This window comes from Chiloscyllium punctatum, chromosome 11 (genome assembly GCF_047496795.1).
Source record: "Chiloscyllium punctatum isolate Juve2018m chromosome 11, sChiPun1.3, whole genome shotgun sequence".
Classification (NCBI taxonomy): Eukaryota; Metazoa; Chordata; class Chondrichthyes; order Orectolobiformes; family Hemiscylliidae; genus Chiloscyllium; species Chiloscyllium punctatum.
Window position 1 is genome coordinate 109,898,996 of NC_092749.1, and position 16,966 is coordinate 109,915,961.

Below are 16,966 nucleotides of genomic sequence, written 5' to 3' on the forward strand. Positions count from 1 at the left end.
GTGGGGATTGCTTTAAATATTAAAATGTTTTAATCTTCAATTACTGACTTGTGAAAGGGTTATTTAATTAAGTTTAGATCAGAGTGGTGCTGGAAAAGCACAGCAGGACAGGCAGCATCTGAGGAGCAAGAACATCGATGTTTCTGGCCAAAGTCCTTCATCAGGAATTCCTGATGAAGGGCTTTTGCCCGAAACATCGATTTTCCTGCTCCTCAGATGCTGCCTGACCTGCTGTGCTTTTCCAGCACCATTCTAATCTAAACTCTGCTTTCCAGCATCTGCAGTCCTCACTTTTGCCTTATTTAATTAAGTGTCCAACCCAAACAGTAAGCAGTCTCAGCTGCACAATAACACTCTTGCCTCTCAGCTGTGGCATTAGCCTCACCTCTGAGATGTGAGTACACATATCCAGACTGAAGCCCAGCATAGAACATTGAACAAAGAACAGTACAGCACAGGCGTAGACCCTTCAGCCCACCATGTCTGTGCTGACTATGATGCCATTCTAAACTAATCCTATCTGCCTGCACATGGTGCATGTACCTCTCTTCCCTGCTGGTTCATGTATCTGTCTAAATGCCGCTTAAAGAATTCTCACATCTGCTTCTACCACCTCCCCAGGCACCTCCCACCCTCTGTGTGAAAAGCTTGCTTCGCACATCTCCTTTAAACTTGTCCCCTCTCACCTTAAACACATGCACCCTTGTATTTAATATTACCACCCAAGGGTAAAGACTGACTGTCCATATAATCCATGCCTCTCATAATTGATCAGGTTGCCCCTCAGCCTCTGACACCCTAGTGAAAACAATCTAAGTTTTTCCAACCTCTCATTGTAATCAATACACTCCAATCAGGCAATGTTCTGATAAACCTCTTTTGCAACCTCTTCAAAGCGTCCACATCCTTCCTAAATTGATTGATTTACTGTCACTTGTACCAAAGTACAGTGAAAAGCTTTGTTTATGAGCAGTACTGGCAGGTCATAGTAAGCAAGGATGTACAGATCAAAAGATTTCGACGAAGCCATGCAGGTAACATTGGACAGATGTACAAAGAGATCAACGTTAGCACGATCAGCATTATTTGAAGTTAGAGAGTTCATTCATCAGTCTAATAACAGCTGGGAAGAAGCCATTCTCGAACCTGTTGGTGCGTGTGTTCAATCGTCTATAGCTTCTGCCTGACAGAAGAGGTTGTAGGAGATCATTACCGGGGTGCAATGGGTCTTTGATGCTGTTGGCAGCCTTTCTGTGGCAGTGAGCTGTGTAAAGGGAGTCCATGGATGGGAGGTTGGCTCCCGTGATGGTCTGGGCTGTGCACACCACCCTCTGTAGTTTCTTATAGTCCTGGGCAGAATAGTTGCCTTACCGGGCCGTTATACACCCGGGCAGTATGCGTTCAATGGTGCATCTGTAGAAGTGGGTGAGGGTCCTTTTGGAAATGCCGAATTTCCTGAGCCGCTTGAGGAAGGAGAGGCGTTGTGCCTTCTTGACCAACATGGGAAGATCAGGTTGTCCATTATAGTGTGAGGACCTGTGTCCTAATTAAAGTCTTATACAACTGCAACATGACTTGCCAACTTTTATACTCAATGCCCTGAACAATGAAGGCAAGCATGCTTGTAGGTCTTCTTCTGGTTTTGAGGGAATGTTGGAGGCGCAATCTCTTGGATAAGATAGTAAAGGTTCTGAATTTTCTCACAGATGGATGTAAACAATTCCATGGAACTCGTGCAAAAATTGTACAGTGTCTTTGCCAATCATTTTCCCTCAAGCAAAACATTAAAATGGATTATTTGGTGATTACACCTTGTGGGAAGATAGTTGTACTCTAAAATTTTCCCAATCTTTGCAGCTAACCAGGGATGGAGGATCTTAGAACAGTCAATATCTCCAGAGAAAAAGGTACTTGGTAAACTAATGAAACTTAAAGTTGACAAGTAGTTGGTGACTTAGGGCCTAAAAAGAAGTGGCTGCTGAGATATCAGAGGCATTGATTATCATCTTCCAACATTCCGTAGAATCGGGGAAAATCTCAGTAGATTGAAAAACAGCAAATGTAATGTCTTAAATCAAGAAAGGGAGGGTGAGAGAAGGCTGGAAGTTGTAGGCAGTTTGACTTGTACCTCGAATTGGAAAAATTGCTGCTATCCATCATTAAGGAATAGTAACAGGACATTTAGAAAATCATAACGTAATTGAGCCATGTCAACAAAGGTTTATGAAATGAAATGTGTGTTTGAAAAGGTTTCTAAGAGCTCTTTAAAGATGTAACCAGCAGGGTGGTTAAAGAGGGTCTAGAAAATGCAGATTTCCAAAAGGTATTTGTGTGATGCCACACAAACTATAGCTCATGACATTGGAATAACAGCTGAATCTGGAATTGTCTAACTTACACAAAACAGTCAGGATAAACTGGTCATTTTTAACATTGGCAAGCTATAATTAAAGGGGTGTACAGGGATGAGTACAGTATCCTCAACTATTTACAATTTATTTTTACAATTTGGATAGGACTGTTGTAGCCAAATGTAATTTGATTTGACTTAGTATTGTCGCATGTATTGAGATACAGTGAAAAGTATTGTTTTGTGTGCTAACCAGATAAATCATATCTTACATAAGATCATCAGGGTAATAGAACAGAATGTAGAATATAGAGGAACCTCAATTATCCAAATACCAATTATCCAAAAATCGGATTATCTGAAGGAGATCTCGAGGTCCCGATTAAAAACATATCAAAGACCTGTTTCCAACAGTGATCGCATCTTTTGCTTACAGTGATTAAGCAGGCACGGTCTCTAAATGACTGACCTCCTGCCCTCTCTCTCTCCCCAAACTTTTCCTGGAGTTCTACAGAGGGGTGTACCCTATCCCTCGCCGTTCCCTAGATAATCTCTCCAACATTGTCCTGTACGTGGCGAACGTGGAACCTGTCTAAAAGGTTGTGTGTTTGTGTGCACGCGCGCACTATTTGGAGACATACCCCACAAAGGGAGCAGCAGCAGTCTTGTTGTTGGTGTACAGTCTAGCTGCCATGGAGAGGGGGCGTGGGTAGACAAGGGGGGCGGTGTTGGATGAGGTTGGGGGCATGGGGGGGGGGGGGGTGGTGTTGGACAGGGTGGTGCTGGATGGGGTTGGGGGGGTGGGAGGCGGTGTTGGACGGGGGTTGGGGTGGGGGGTGGTGCTGGATGGGGTTTGGGGCAGTGTTGGACAGGGTTGTGGTGGGGGGTGGTGCTGCATGGGGTTTGGGGCGATGTTGGACGGTGTTGGGGTCGGAGTTGGGGGGTCGGGGGACAGTGTTGGACAGGGTTGGGGGCAGGGGGGAGGAGTTGAACGGGGTTTGGAGTTGGGAGGGTGGGGGCCCGCGCGCTGGGTGCTGCTGCAGTCTCCTGAATGAGGAGGAGACTTTAAAAACTCCGAGCCCCACAGGAAAGGCATTTAATTGATTCACTGAATAATCGATTATCCAAACAAAATAGTGCCTGCCCATCAAGTTTGGATAATTGAGGTTCCCCTGTATAGTGTTACAGCTACAGAGAAGTTGCAGAGAAAGATCAACTCTAATACATGAGAGGTCTGTTCATAAGTCTGGTAACAGCAAGGAAGAAACTGTGCTTAAATTTGTTGGTATGTGTCTTCAAACCTTTGTATCTTCTGCTTAATGGAAGAGGGTGGGAGGGGTCTTTGATGATGTTGGCTGCTTCCCCAAGGCAGGAGGAGGTGTAGACAGTCAATAGATGGGAGATTGCTTTATGTGATGGACTGGGCTGTGTTCACAATGCTCTGTAATTTCTTGCAGTCTTGGGCTGAGCATTGCCATCTCGAGCTGTGATGTATCTGGATAGATGCTTTCTGTAGTGCCTCTGTAACAATCGGTAAGAGTCATTGTGTACGTGCTGTATTTTCTTAGCCCTTGGAGGAAGTAGAGATGTTGCTGTGCTCTCTTGACTGTAATGTTGGCGTGGATCGACCAGTATGTTTACTGATGATGCAAAGGTAGATAGGAAAGCAACTTATTAAAAGGAGTCAAAGTGTTAGGAAAGGCATGTAAATATGGTGAGTCGGCAAATAATTACCAGATGAAGTATAATGTGCAGAAATGTGAATTAAGGAGGATTTACGAAGCAAAGTCATATTTGACAAATTATTGGTTTTTTGAAGATATAACTAGCAGAGTGGATAAGGGGGAGCCAGTGGACGTGGTTTACTTGTATTTTCAGAAGACTTTTGATAAGATCCCACAGAAGACATTAGCATGCAAGATCAAAACATATTGGATTTGAGGTCATATTTGAAATGGATGGAGAACTGGTTGGCAGGCAGGAAAGAAAGAGTAAGAATAAATGGGTCTTTTTCCAAGTGGCAAGCAATGATCAGTGGGTTACATGAGGGATCAATGCTTGGACCCCAGCTATTCACAATATACAGAGTCATAAAGATGTATAGCACGAAAACAGACCCTTCAGTCCAACTCATCCATGCTGACCAGATATCCTAAATTAATCTAGTCCCATTTGCCAGCACTTGTCCCATATCGTTCTAAACCCTTCCTATTTATATACCCATCCAGATGCCTTTTAAATGTTGCAATTGTACCAGCCTCCACCACTTCCTCTGGCAGCTCATTCCAAATATATACCACCCTCTGAGTGAAAAAGTTGCCCTTTAGGTCCCTTGTAAATATTTCCCCTCTCACCCTAAACCTATGCCCTCTAGTTCTGGACTCCCTGAACCCAGAGAAAAGACCTTGTCTATTTACCCTGTTGATGTCTCTCATGATTTTATAAACCTCAATAAGGTCACCCCTCAGCCTCCAATGCTCCAGGGAAAACAGCCCTAGCCTATTCAGCCTCTCCCTATAGCCCAAGTCCTCCATAGAAATAATTTAGATAAGGATAAGGATTCCATATCTTTGAGTTGGAGAACGTCAGTGTGGTTTGAACATGTTAAAAAGGGAAATATGTTGCAGATGGAGTGTAATGTGGATAAAAATGAGATAATGAGATCTGAGTATCTTTGTGCACTAGTTGCGGAAATTAAGCATGCACGTGCAGCAGGTGGTGAAGAAGACAAATGATATGTTGATCTTCACAGCGAGAGAATTCGAGTGCAGGAGTAGAGAGATCTTGCTGCAATCGTACAGGACCTTAGTGAGACCACACCTGGAGTATTGCATGCCTTATCTGAGAAGGATGTTCCGGCTATGGAGGCAATGCATAGGAGGCTTACCAGAATTCCTGGGATTGTGGGACTGATATACTTGGAGAAACCAGATCAGTTAGGATGATATTCATGGGAGTTTAAAAGAATAAGCACGGTTCTCATAGAAACCTATAAAATCCTAACAGCATTAGACGAGGTAGATGCAGGAAGGATATTCCTAATGACTGGAGAACCAGGGATCACAATCTAGGATATAGGGTTGGCCTTTTAGGACTGAGATGAGGAGCAATGTCTTCACCCAGGGAGTGTTCTACCTGTAGAATTCTCTCCTAAATGGTTAAGGCCAAAACATTAGATGTTTTCAAGAAGGAGATAGATATAATTCTTAGGGCTAAAGGACTCAGTGGGTATGGGAAGAAAGCAGGAATAGGAGACTGAGTTGAATGATCAGCCGCAATCATAGGAATGGTGGAGCAGGGTCGAAGGGCTGAATGGCCTATTGCGGCTCCGATGTGCTATATTAATGCACTTTGATAGAAAGAGTAGAAAAGAACAAAATTATTTAAGTTTTTGATGAACTATAGAGGACAGCATTATGGAGACATTTGGATGTCTTCATGCATGAAATACAAAAAGTTAGAACATAGATGCAGCAAGTAATTAAGAAGGTGAATGAACATTGGCCTTTATTGCAAGATGTGAAGGTGCCGGTGTTGGTCTGGGGTGGACAAGGTCAGAAGTCACACGACACCAGGTTATATTCCTGATGAAGGGCTTATGCCCGAAACGTCGACTGTCCTACTCTTTGGATGCTGCCTGATCTGCTGTGCTTTTCCAGCTCCACACTTCTGTGACACCAGGTCATAGTCCAACAGATTTATTTGAAAACACAAGGTTTTGGAGCAGTGCTTGTGATTTCAAATAAACCTGTTGGACCGTAACCTAGTGTCGTGTGACTTCTGACTTTATTACAAGATGGTCTGTAGAATAAAAGTAGGGAAGTCTGGCTACAAGTATACAGCCCATATGTGAGATCCTTTCGAGAGTATTGCATACAGCTTTGGTCTGGTTATTTAAGGATCAATATTCTATGAATTTGAGGCACTTCAGCGAAAATTCAACATGATGGAGATGTTTGTCTTAAGAGGTAATGGTTGAGCATTTTGGGCCTGCATTCAGTGTAGGTCATCTTATTAATAAACACATGCATTCTGAGGGAACTTGACAAGATGTTGAGAAGATGTTTCCTCTTGGGGGTGGGGGGGAAATATAGCACAAGGGGGCATAGGGGTCAAGCCCTCATCACCAAGGGGATTGTGAATCTTTGAAAATCTCTACCTAGAGACTGAATTATTAACTGTGCTCAAGGCTGCTATTTTTGAGTTTTAGATGGTGGTTAATAGTTACAGGAAGCAGGCGGGATAATGGAATTAAGGCAAAAGATCAGAATTGTGCAGCAGAATCAAGCCTGAATGGTCTACACTTGTTCAAATTTCTTATGTTTTCCTTGGCTGTTGTGCTTCCACGATAGCAAGAGCATTCACACGTTAAGAGGCTCCTATGTGCTGAGGGAAATTGTGAAAATACAGGTCTTCATTTTTAAGTATTTTATTAACTCTTTAAAACCTGTTGTTTTTCCTGATTTCCCCTCCTTTTCCAAGGAATTGAAGATACTTTCAAGACTGCAGCCACAGAGATGAGTCTAATGGCTGGAGGTGAAGATATAAATGCCACTGAGTTATTTGGACTAGGTAGGTTTCTGGTCTTGCTGATAAGGCTACATTCTCAAGGTAAATTATTTTTAAGATCATGGCAATGGTTGATATAATCAGCACCCTTTAAACTGATACACGACTCACTGATAGAGTCTCGCGATCATTAACCCAGGTATTGTTCTGAGATCCAGGGTTTGAATCCTGCCATGGCAGATGGTGACATTTGAATTCAATGAAAATCTGGAATTAAGAGTCTAATAATGACCATGAATCCATCGTTGATTGTTGGAAAAACCCATCTGGTTCATTAATGTCCTCTGGGGAAGGAAATCTGTCCTCCTTACCTGGTCTGGCCTACATTGTGACTCCAGACCCAGAGCAATGTGGTTGACTCTTAACTGCCCTCTGGACAATTAGGACTGGGCAATAAATGCTGGTCTGCCCAGTGACGCCCTCATCCCGTGAATGAACAGATTTAAAAAAAAGCAAGTGTGGCTGGGCTGCATAAGACTTCCAACTGGCATCGGAACTAGTGACATTGATCACAGGAAAAACATAGGAAATAGGAGCAGGAGTAGGCCATTTGGTCTTTTGGGCCTACTCTGTTTATTGATATGATCATGGCTGATTATGCAACTGTTCCTACTTTCTCCCTATCCCCTTTAGCCCTAAGATCTATATCTATCTCCTGTTGCTCAACTGCTTTCTGTGCCAGAGAATTCCACAGATTCACCACTCTCTGAGTGAGACATTTCTCCTCATCTCAGTCCCAAATGGCCTACCCATTGCCTACTTATGCTTTTCATCATCACCCCTCAGACGCTGGGCACTCAGTTTGAGAGATGCAACCACCCACCACCCCCATTTCCCTGACTCAGTCCCTCCTAAACACCCCTATTATGACACTTCCACTGGCTCATCCGAGGTTGTGAAGCTTCCTGCCTGAACTCACCTCCTAGGCCATGCATTCCAGACCTCATCACTCTCTGGGTGGAAAGAATTTTCCTCAAGTCCCCTCTGAACCTCCTGCCTTACAGCTTAAAATGATTCCCCCCGTTAGTTAGCCTTTAACTAAGTGGAATAGTTGCTTTCTATCCACCCTCACAATTTTATACACCTCAGTCAGCATGCCCACCTCTCATTCCCATCCCATGCCATCTCTAAAGAGGCCACTTTTTGCTAATCAATGACTCCCACATCAATGGGTCCTCACCCTTACTCCTATCTTTCTGCAGAATGTTGGCTACCCTCTGGTCATCCTCACTCTACAGTCCCGTTCTTCCTGCAGTATTACCAGTATTGTTAAGAAGTTTCCTGCTTGGGAAAAAAATCAGAAAAAAATTTGGATATTCAGAAACGATTTCGCAGGATGTTGTTGGGACTAGAGCGTTTGAGATATAAAATAGACTGAAATGACTGGGAGCCTTTTCACTGGAGTATACGAGGTTTATAAAATCACGAGCGACATAAATAAGGTGAATGGCGAGAGTCTTTTCACTTAGGTGGGGTGTTCAAAACTAGGAGGCATATTTTTAAGATGAGAGGAGAAAGATTTGAGAAGTACATGAGGGGCAAACTTTTTACATACAAAGTGGTTCATGTGTAGAATGAACTGCCAGAGGAAGTGGTGGATGCAGGCACTGTTATAACGTTTAAAAGACATTTGGATAAGTACGTGAATAGGAAAGGTTTGGAAGGATATGGGCCAAATGCAGGCAGGTGGGACTAGTTTAGTTTGGAAACATGGTTAGAGTGGACTGTAAGACCTAATGGTCTGTTTCTGTGCTGTATGTGGGACACTTCCTACGCATGACCTTCAGATGCAGAGACATGGCAATAAGAGCAGGAATAGGCCATTTGGCCCATCATGGGAAGGCAGTGTGGAGTGGTATAATCACAGGCCTGGTAATCCAGAAGCCTAGACCATGTTCTGGGAACATGGATTTGAACACCCAACATGGCAGATGGTGAATTCCTTAAATATCTGTCATTAAATGCTACTCTAATAGTGACCACGTCGTTACTACTGATTATTGCTTAAAAACTCGTCTGGTTTACTAATGCCCTTTGGGGAAGGAAATCTGCCATCCTTACCTGGTCTGGCCTACATGTGACTCCAAAACATCTGCAATGTGGTAGATCTTTTAACTTTCTTCTGAACAATTGGGAATGGATAATAAATCCTGTTCTAGGTAACAATATGCACGTTCCATGAACAGAGAACAGTTCCTACCCTGTGATTCAAACAATCTTGGTTGAGTATCTACCTATACACCATATTTCACCATTATCCCCAGATCCCATGATATCATCATTATGCATGAAACGGTTAACTTCTGTCTTGAATATGCCCAATGCCTGAGCTTCCAGAGCCTTCCTCAGGGCAGAGAATTCCAAAGATTCAAAGTTAAAAATCACACAACACCAGGTTAAAGTTCAACAGGTTTATTTGGAAGTGCTAGCTGTCTTACGATCTTATACTCCACAACCACCTGATGAAGGAGCAGTGCTCTAAAAGCTGGTGATTCCAAATAAACCTGTTGGACTATAACCTGGTGCAGTGTGATTTTTAACTTTGTACACCCAGTCCAACACCAGCATCTCCAAATCCACCAGCCTTTGAGTGAAGGAATTCCTTCTCATCTCAGTCTTAGTCTAATCTTATCCTGAGATTATATCCCCAGTTCTGGACAGCACAGTGGTTAGCACTGCTGCCTCCACAGCGCCAGGGACCCTGTTTCAATTCTACCCTTGGTCTACTGTGTGTGGAGTTTTCAGGTTATATGCATGGTTTCATCCCACAATCTAAAGATATGCAGGTTAGGTGGGCTAGCCATGGGAAATTGCCTGTGGTGTGTAAACAAGGTGGATTAACCATGGGGGTTATGGGAGTAGGGTGAGTCTGGGTGGGATGCTCTTTGAAGGGTCAGTGTAGACTTGATTGGCCTCTGTCTGCACTGTCGGGATTCCTACTTCCCATTTATATCCACCCTCTCAGAATTCTGTAAGTTTCAGTGAGATAGCCTCTCTTTCTTTGAAATATAAGAAAATACAGACCCAGTCTCTTCAATATCACTAGATTTCCAGTCCAGCACTCTTTCTAGTGAACCCTTTCAGTTAATTCATCCCTGAGCACCCTCAAAACATCAACCTTCTAGTTACAAGTCAATTGTGCTAACCCAGTGCACCATGGAGACAGAAGCCATTTGTTAGTCTGAATGCTGTTATTGATGACTGACTCAGTGATAACAAGTGATATTATTAATTACCAGGTTAATGAACAGCAGCTCCCAACCAGAATTTAACATGTACATCAGACAAGTTGATGAAGTGAATAGTTTTTCTTAAATAAAAAATGGTCATGTATTTCCTGTTTAATAAAGAGGAAAGAATAATTTAGTTTTTAATAAATGACTAAGGCCAAGTGACAGATCCATCAGCAACCACAAAATAAGCAAATTGTTCCCTCAGAGTTAGAACAGACTTGAGACTGAACCACGCCAAACCCTGAGGCAAAAGGTCAGCTATTTTATTGGATGGTGTAGCAGGCTCAAGGGGCCAAATGACCTCTTGTTTCTCAGAACGGAATGACTTTTGCAATCAGGGGTTTTGTTCAGGCTTTCAGGGGCTCACTTGCATCAGCGATGGTGCTTTTCACAAGTCGATACTAACATTATAAAATATTCCCCCTCCACTCCCCCCGAAACCATGCCAGATTCCGACAGCTGCGAGAGGTGGATGAACTGCAAGAGCGAATTCTTGAAGAAGTACATGCACAAGGTTGTGAATGACCTTCCGAGCTGCCCCTGCTCCTATCCAACAGAGATTGCCTACAGCACGACCGACATCTTTGACCGGCCAAAACAGAAGGACTTTCGCTGGAAGGATGCGAGCGGACCCAAGGAGCGCCTGGAGATCTACAAACCAACAGCACGTTATTGTATCCGCTCCATGCTGTCCCTGGAAAGCACAACACTGGCAGCTCAGCACTGCTGCTACGATGAGAACATGCAACTGATCACCAGGGGTAAAGGTGGAGGCACCCCAAACCTCATCAGCACTGAATTCTCAGCAGACCTGCATTATAAGGTGGACATTCTCCCGTGGATCATTTGCAAGGGGGATTGGAGCCGGTACAATGAGGTCAGACCCCCAAACAATGGTCTGAAATGTACAGATAATCCTTCTGATGATGTATATGAGAGGCAGTTCCGAGAGGCCCGGGAGTATTAAAAACCTGGCTGGGATTAATAGACCGAATGCTCATTTTCTGGAGGAAGTGAGTTTATTTCCGTGTGTAGTCAGACATCCAGTTCTCTGGATATGTGCACCCATGCATTCAAAACGCCACAGAACAGAGTTCAGCCACTTGGCACCTTGTCAATGCTTCCTTTTTGCCTGCTCCAAACGTTTCAGGACCATTTTATTTTTCCTTTTCCTTTCGGCAGCAGCAGGCTTGTAGTTCAAAGGGAACACTGTACCCATTTTGAACAGTTAAAGGGAAACAAATTTGTTTAATCTAATTCCATTGGAAGGATTGGGGAGGGTGCGTGTGTGTGTGATGAGTCAACCCACAGTATTCAAAGCATTCTGTGGATTGGAGGCATTTTCGACCATAAGCAAAGGAGGTGGCACTTTTAAAGAGTTTTGTCCCTCTCCCCATGTCTTTCATATGCTCTTGAGACTTCTTAAAAGCCAGTTTATAAAGTATTAATTGTACTGAATGCAAAATGTTACAGAGAATCTTACTTTGTAAAGTTGTGACATAGATAATTTTCTCATTGAAACCTCTTTTTAAAAATGTTCCTAAGATTTTTTTAAAATCTGCTTTATCTTTGTATAGTATTTATTGAGCTGCAGTTTAACAGGCACTCATACTCTCACACACTCATTCATACATTCTCTCACACATACTTACACACTGTCACACACATGCACACTTTTTCTCTCACACTCAGTCACATGCACACTTTCTCATACACACATGCATACTTTCTCGCACGCATACACACACGCACACTTTCCCTCTCTCTCATATACACACACACAGTCTCAAACAAACATGCACTCTCTCTCACACGCACTCATTCTCACACCCGCACATACTTTCACACACACACACACATACACACACACACTCTCTCTCATACACACATTCCGTCTCTCGCACACAAATATACACACAGACACAGATACATGGACCATCTCACACACATACACATACACACAGACAGATACACACAGACCCTCTCTCTCACATATACACGCATGCAGACTCTCTCTCTCACACACAGCTTCATGTGGTTTGCTTATTTTAGATACCATCTGGACTTTGAGCCAGCTGAACACAGCAAAGACCGAGAGAGAGAGAGAGAGAGAGCTTTCATATGCCTTTTCAAGAAGCAAATCTGAAAATAAATTGTAATTTAATTTTAAAAGTAACCTGAAGGTTTTCCTTCCTCCAGCAGCACCCACCCCCAGCCCACCTTTTATCTTGCGGGTGTGTGTGTGAAAGGTTTTAACCTGCACCTTTTATCAGTCCATTGCTATCAGATGGGGGCCAGTTCGTACAAGCGTTTGATCACTGGCCGCCTGGAGTGACCAGCTGCTGACCCTTATGAGCATGAACAAACACACAGATCAGCTTCAGATGGGCTTGGCTGCTGCAGCTAGCATTGCTTGGCATTCTTAAAGCTTCAAATCTGACTGTCACAGCTCTAACCAATCTATTTTTAATTTCTATCCTAAAATCACCTTCTCATCTCCCAGAGAGAGGGGTGCAAAGTACATTTCTGTTCTCCCCTCCCTGTTTTCTTTAAGACTAGTAAGTGTTTTCTGAGATAGTTCAGTGTTAAATGCCAGTCCCTTACATTAACTCCAGCATAAGGTTACATTATCCGGAGGGATGAGAACAACTGATCTTTATCTAATCATCTCGTCTGCCCAGGAAGTCCTGGAGATCAAAGCAAGGTGCATTTATTTAGCACTATGTCAAGTTAAAAACAGTTCAGAGGCAGACATACAATCTGCCAAAGCCTGAATCCTTTCTGAATGACATTGCCTGCCTTCATAACAGAACTCTACCAACGGACCATTCTCAGCTGCTGACTGTTAAAAGTGACATCCTTCAATGCATCACAGAAATCCCTTTCTGAAACTCACTGACACTTCTGCTGGTGAGAATGTGTGTTCTCTTAAAAAGAAATTAATGTGACAACTACATAATTTGGGGACTTAAAAAAAACCACTGAAGGACTGGCACAGAAACAGGAAGAGCATTTAACGGATGCAGTCATTCGAGCTTTAGAAAAAGTTGCTAAGTGCTTTGTGATCAAGGCTAGCCTCTAATATAGATAAACAGGCTCTCTCTGTGATCTCTCCCACATGCTGTTCCTGATTTCAGAATATTGGGATCCTCACCAGCTAACTACCTCGATTGGAGGGCACATGGGGAGGTTGAATCAGGCTCCGCTATTACCAGGTTGGGGTGGAATGGGGAATTATTCGGGGTTACATGAATGCCAGTTTATGGGTTATTGATGAAAGATGTTACTTATAAAGTCATACAGCACGGAAACAGACCCTTCAGCCCAATCAGTCCATGTCGAACATAATCCCAAAATGAACTAGTTGCGCTCGCCTGCTCCTGGTCCATATCCCTCCAAACCTTTTCATGTACTTATCTAAATATCTTTTAAATGTTATAGTCGTGCCCACCCTCTGGAAGTTCATTCTGCACCTGAATCACCCTCTGTGTAAAAAAAATTGATTCTCATTCATTTTACAAATTTCTCTCCTCACACCTTAAAATTGCATCCCCCAGTCTTGAAATCCCCCGTCAGAGGGAAAGGACAACTACCATTAACTCTATCTATACCCCTCATTACTTTTATAAACTTTATCAGGTTGCCTCTCAACCTCCTACGCTCACATGGATGATATCACTTATTCTCACTCTTTTCACCCCTCCTCTGATGACTGGGAGCAGGCCAATCGAGTGATTATTGATTCTGAACAGGGACCACTGGACTCGAAACATTAGCTCTGTTTCTCTGTTTACAGATGCTGCCAGACCCGCTGAGCTTCTCCAGCACTTTCTGTTTCTGTCTCAATAACAATTGGACTGGTTAGGTTCTTTGTAGGTATCTGGGTAATCTTTCACATTGGCCACTTGATGCCAAAGACAAAGTTGGACTGTAATGGCCTGGTTACGGGAGCTGCTTGCTCCAGGTCACTGACCTTCAACAGTATGATTTGGACTCTATAGTCATCTTTATCCTTTATGAGGAAAATGTACTTCCTCACATGAAGCAAACCAGATTGTAAGCAACTGGTGTCATGTACATCACCTCAAATCAGGGACATGAGTAACCAAGTTAATCCATTTCCTCGGGTGTTGCTGTTGGGAGAACTCCCAGTTGCTCATTTATGTCTATAGACCTAGGCAGAAACCGACAAGGCAGGTAGACTTGGTTAAGTGCCTTTTCTGGAGGAACCACATCTCTGACAATCTAGCACAGGTTCAGGGTTACAGATAGAATACGAGTTGAAGTTTCAGTGTGGGGTTTGAGCCCAACAACATGTCAATGTTTAGGTAGCACGGTGGCTCAGAGGTTAGCTGCTGCCTCACAGCACCAAGGACACAGGTTTAATTCTACCCTCAGGTGTCTGAGAGGAGATTACATGTTTTCCCTGTGTCTACGTCGGTTTCTTCCAGGTACTCCAAAGGTGTGTAGGTTCAGGTGGATTAGCTATGCTAAATTGCCCATAGTGTCCAAGGTTGAGTAGGTTAGGTGGTCAAGCCATGGGAAATGCAGAGTTACAGGGATGGGGTAGTGGGATGGGGTGCTTTTGGAGGGGCTCTGTGGACTCAATGGGTAAATGGCCTGCCCCCACACTGAAAGGATTCTATGAATGTTGATCTTTACCTAGAGAATGTGGAGCTTGTTTCTTTAAGGAATAGGCAAGGGGAACAACAAGGGTAGATTTAGAGCATAAAATGTGGGAGCAGAAGTAGTAGGCTATTCAGCCCATTGAGTCTACTGTGCCATTCAATGAGATGATGGCTGATCTGATAATCATCAACTCCACTTTCCTGCCTTTATCCCATAACCTGATTCACTTCCTGATTATGAATTTCACTATCCTTGAATATATTTAACTATCAAACCTCCACAGCTCTTAGCAGTAAAGAATTCCACATATTCACTCTCCTCTGGGAGAAGAAATTCCTCCTCAATTCTGTCTTAAATGGATGACCCTTTACTCTGAGATGATGCCCTCAAGTCTTAGATTCTACCACAAGGGGATAAAGTCTCTAAGTATCCACCCTGTCAAGCCCTCTGAGAATCTTGTATGTTCCAATCGGTTATCTTCCACTCTTCTAAACTCTAATGGGTACAGGCAGAACTTGCTCAAGCTCCTCCTCATAAGACTTTTTTCTTTGAGGAGGATCTAGGTAAACACAAGGTAAGAAAGGTGTCAACTTTTATTTTGATAGCATTAGACAAAAGAGGGGGAAGATATTTTTGTGGCAAATGAAGGCTGGCATAGACTAGTTGGAGCAAATGGCCTGTTTCTATACCACAAGTTTCATATAAATTTAATGAGGATTCAAATCCATCAAAAAACTTAAGTGAAACATGAGTATTCTATGTATCATTGATAATTAAATAAGTAACCTATCTACAGTCAATGAACAGTAGCTGGTGTGAAAATTGGGGAAGCCAGGGAGAAGGGGAAATTTTTTGGCAAGGCTTAGGTGCTTGCTTTGGTGTAGTGTTGCGGTGGAGGTTGAGATTGTGGTCTTACTCTAGGAGTGCCACCATCACCACAGGTTACATGTGCTCCTTTCCAGCCTTCCTGAAACAGCAGATGGACCTGATCGTCTTAAGGACACCAAGTATGTCTGCGCTGTGGAGGCTGGTGTGAAAGGGAGACCACAATGTCAGGGAACACATGATAGTCCACAGGACTCAGTTGGTAGAAGGTACCCAAAGCAAAAGGTTTCAGCTGTTGGTCACTCCAGTAGCAGGAGGAAGAAGCCTCAAGCAGCAGAGGAACTGATATCAGTCTCCAGGGATTTGAAGCTTAGGAAAAGTCCCGGAAAGCTGGGAAGGCAGTGGATGTGGGTGGGGCACAGTCTCTGTATCAGACTGAGAGAAGCAAACATAGAAGAATTTCCCATACAGCTAAAATGTTGTGTTTGGTTCTGAGGGCTCGCTGTACTCCCAGGCATTGCTTATCAGTTGAGTTTGAGGGTGAAGGCAGCCCACAAGTGATATTTGCTTGGTGCAGGTGAGAAACATTGGAGCTGGAAGAAACCTAAGGGCATTGCCAGCTTAGTGAAGCTAGCTGTCTGTGAAAGAGCTGGAAATGTGGCAAACAGGTGTTGGAATACTTCAGAAATTGAGTGAAACATAAGACCCTGGGGAAGAGATTTAACAGGCATTCAGACAGTCTGTCAGAGAAACAGCATTGAAATTCTCTCAAAAGCTGCTCTATGACAGTGAAGAATTGGAATCCAAGTGAAGAAGACAAGGTTTTAAGGAGATATGGTGACCTACAAATCATGCACATCAGGGTGGAATGCTGAGTGATCTATGGCATCTGTCCTGACCACATCAATTTGATGTGATCTGTGGAGCTTCCAACCACAGTTAGTCTGTTGATTCATATTTACCTCCTGTTAATGCTGAAAATTAAAATATAAGCTGCATATACATTGTACATTATTTAAGTGATTTAACCTTGTATAGTAAAGTTAACTTTGTTTTCAAAAATCTTGTAGATTTATTGTCTAAGTCCCTGGGATATCAAATTTTGTGCACTTTCGACAAAAAAAGGTTACTAGTCCCCAGTCAGTCTGTCACCTAATTTGGTGGTCTCATCTAGGACCATAAGATAATTTATAAAAACTGAAAGAACTACAGATGCTGTAAATGAGAGACAAAAATAGACATTACTGGAAAAACCCAGCAAGTCTGGCAGCATCTGTGGCAAGAAATCAGAGACCGGTAGTTCTGAGGAAGGGTCATTTGGCCTGAAAAGTTAACTCTGATTTCTCTCTACAGATGCTGC

General features: G+C 43.2%; 1 protein-coding gene across 1 annotated transcript in view; it reads left to right on the forward strand.

The window, feature by feature from the left end:
* The window catches only part of ism1 (isthmin 1), a 92,464-nt gene extending 80,768 nt beyond the window's left edge, over window positions 1-11,696 (forward strand). The window contains exons 5-6 of the mRNA XM_072581513.1: window positions 6,833-6,922; window positions 10,602-11,696. Of these exons, the coding sequence (XP_072437614.1) occupies window positions 6,833-6,922; window positions 10,602-11,119 (608 nt within the window). The 3' untranslated portion in view covers window positions 11,120-11,696. The remainder of the gene's footprint in view (window positions 1-6,832; window positions 6,923-10,601) is intronic.
* The last annotated feature ends 5,270 nt before the right edge of the window (window positions 11,697-16,966 follow it).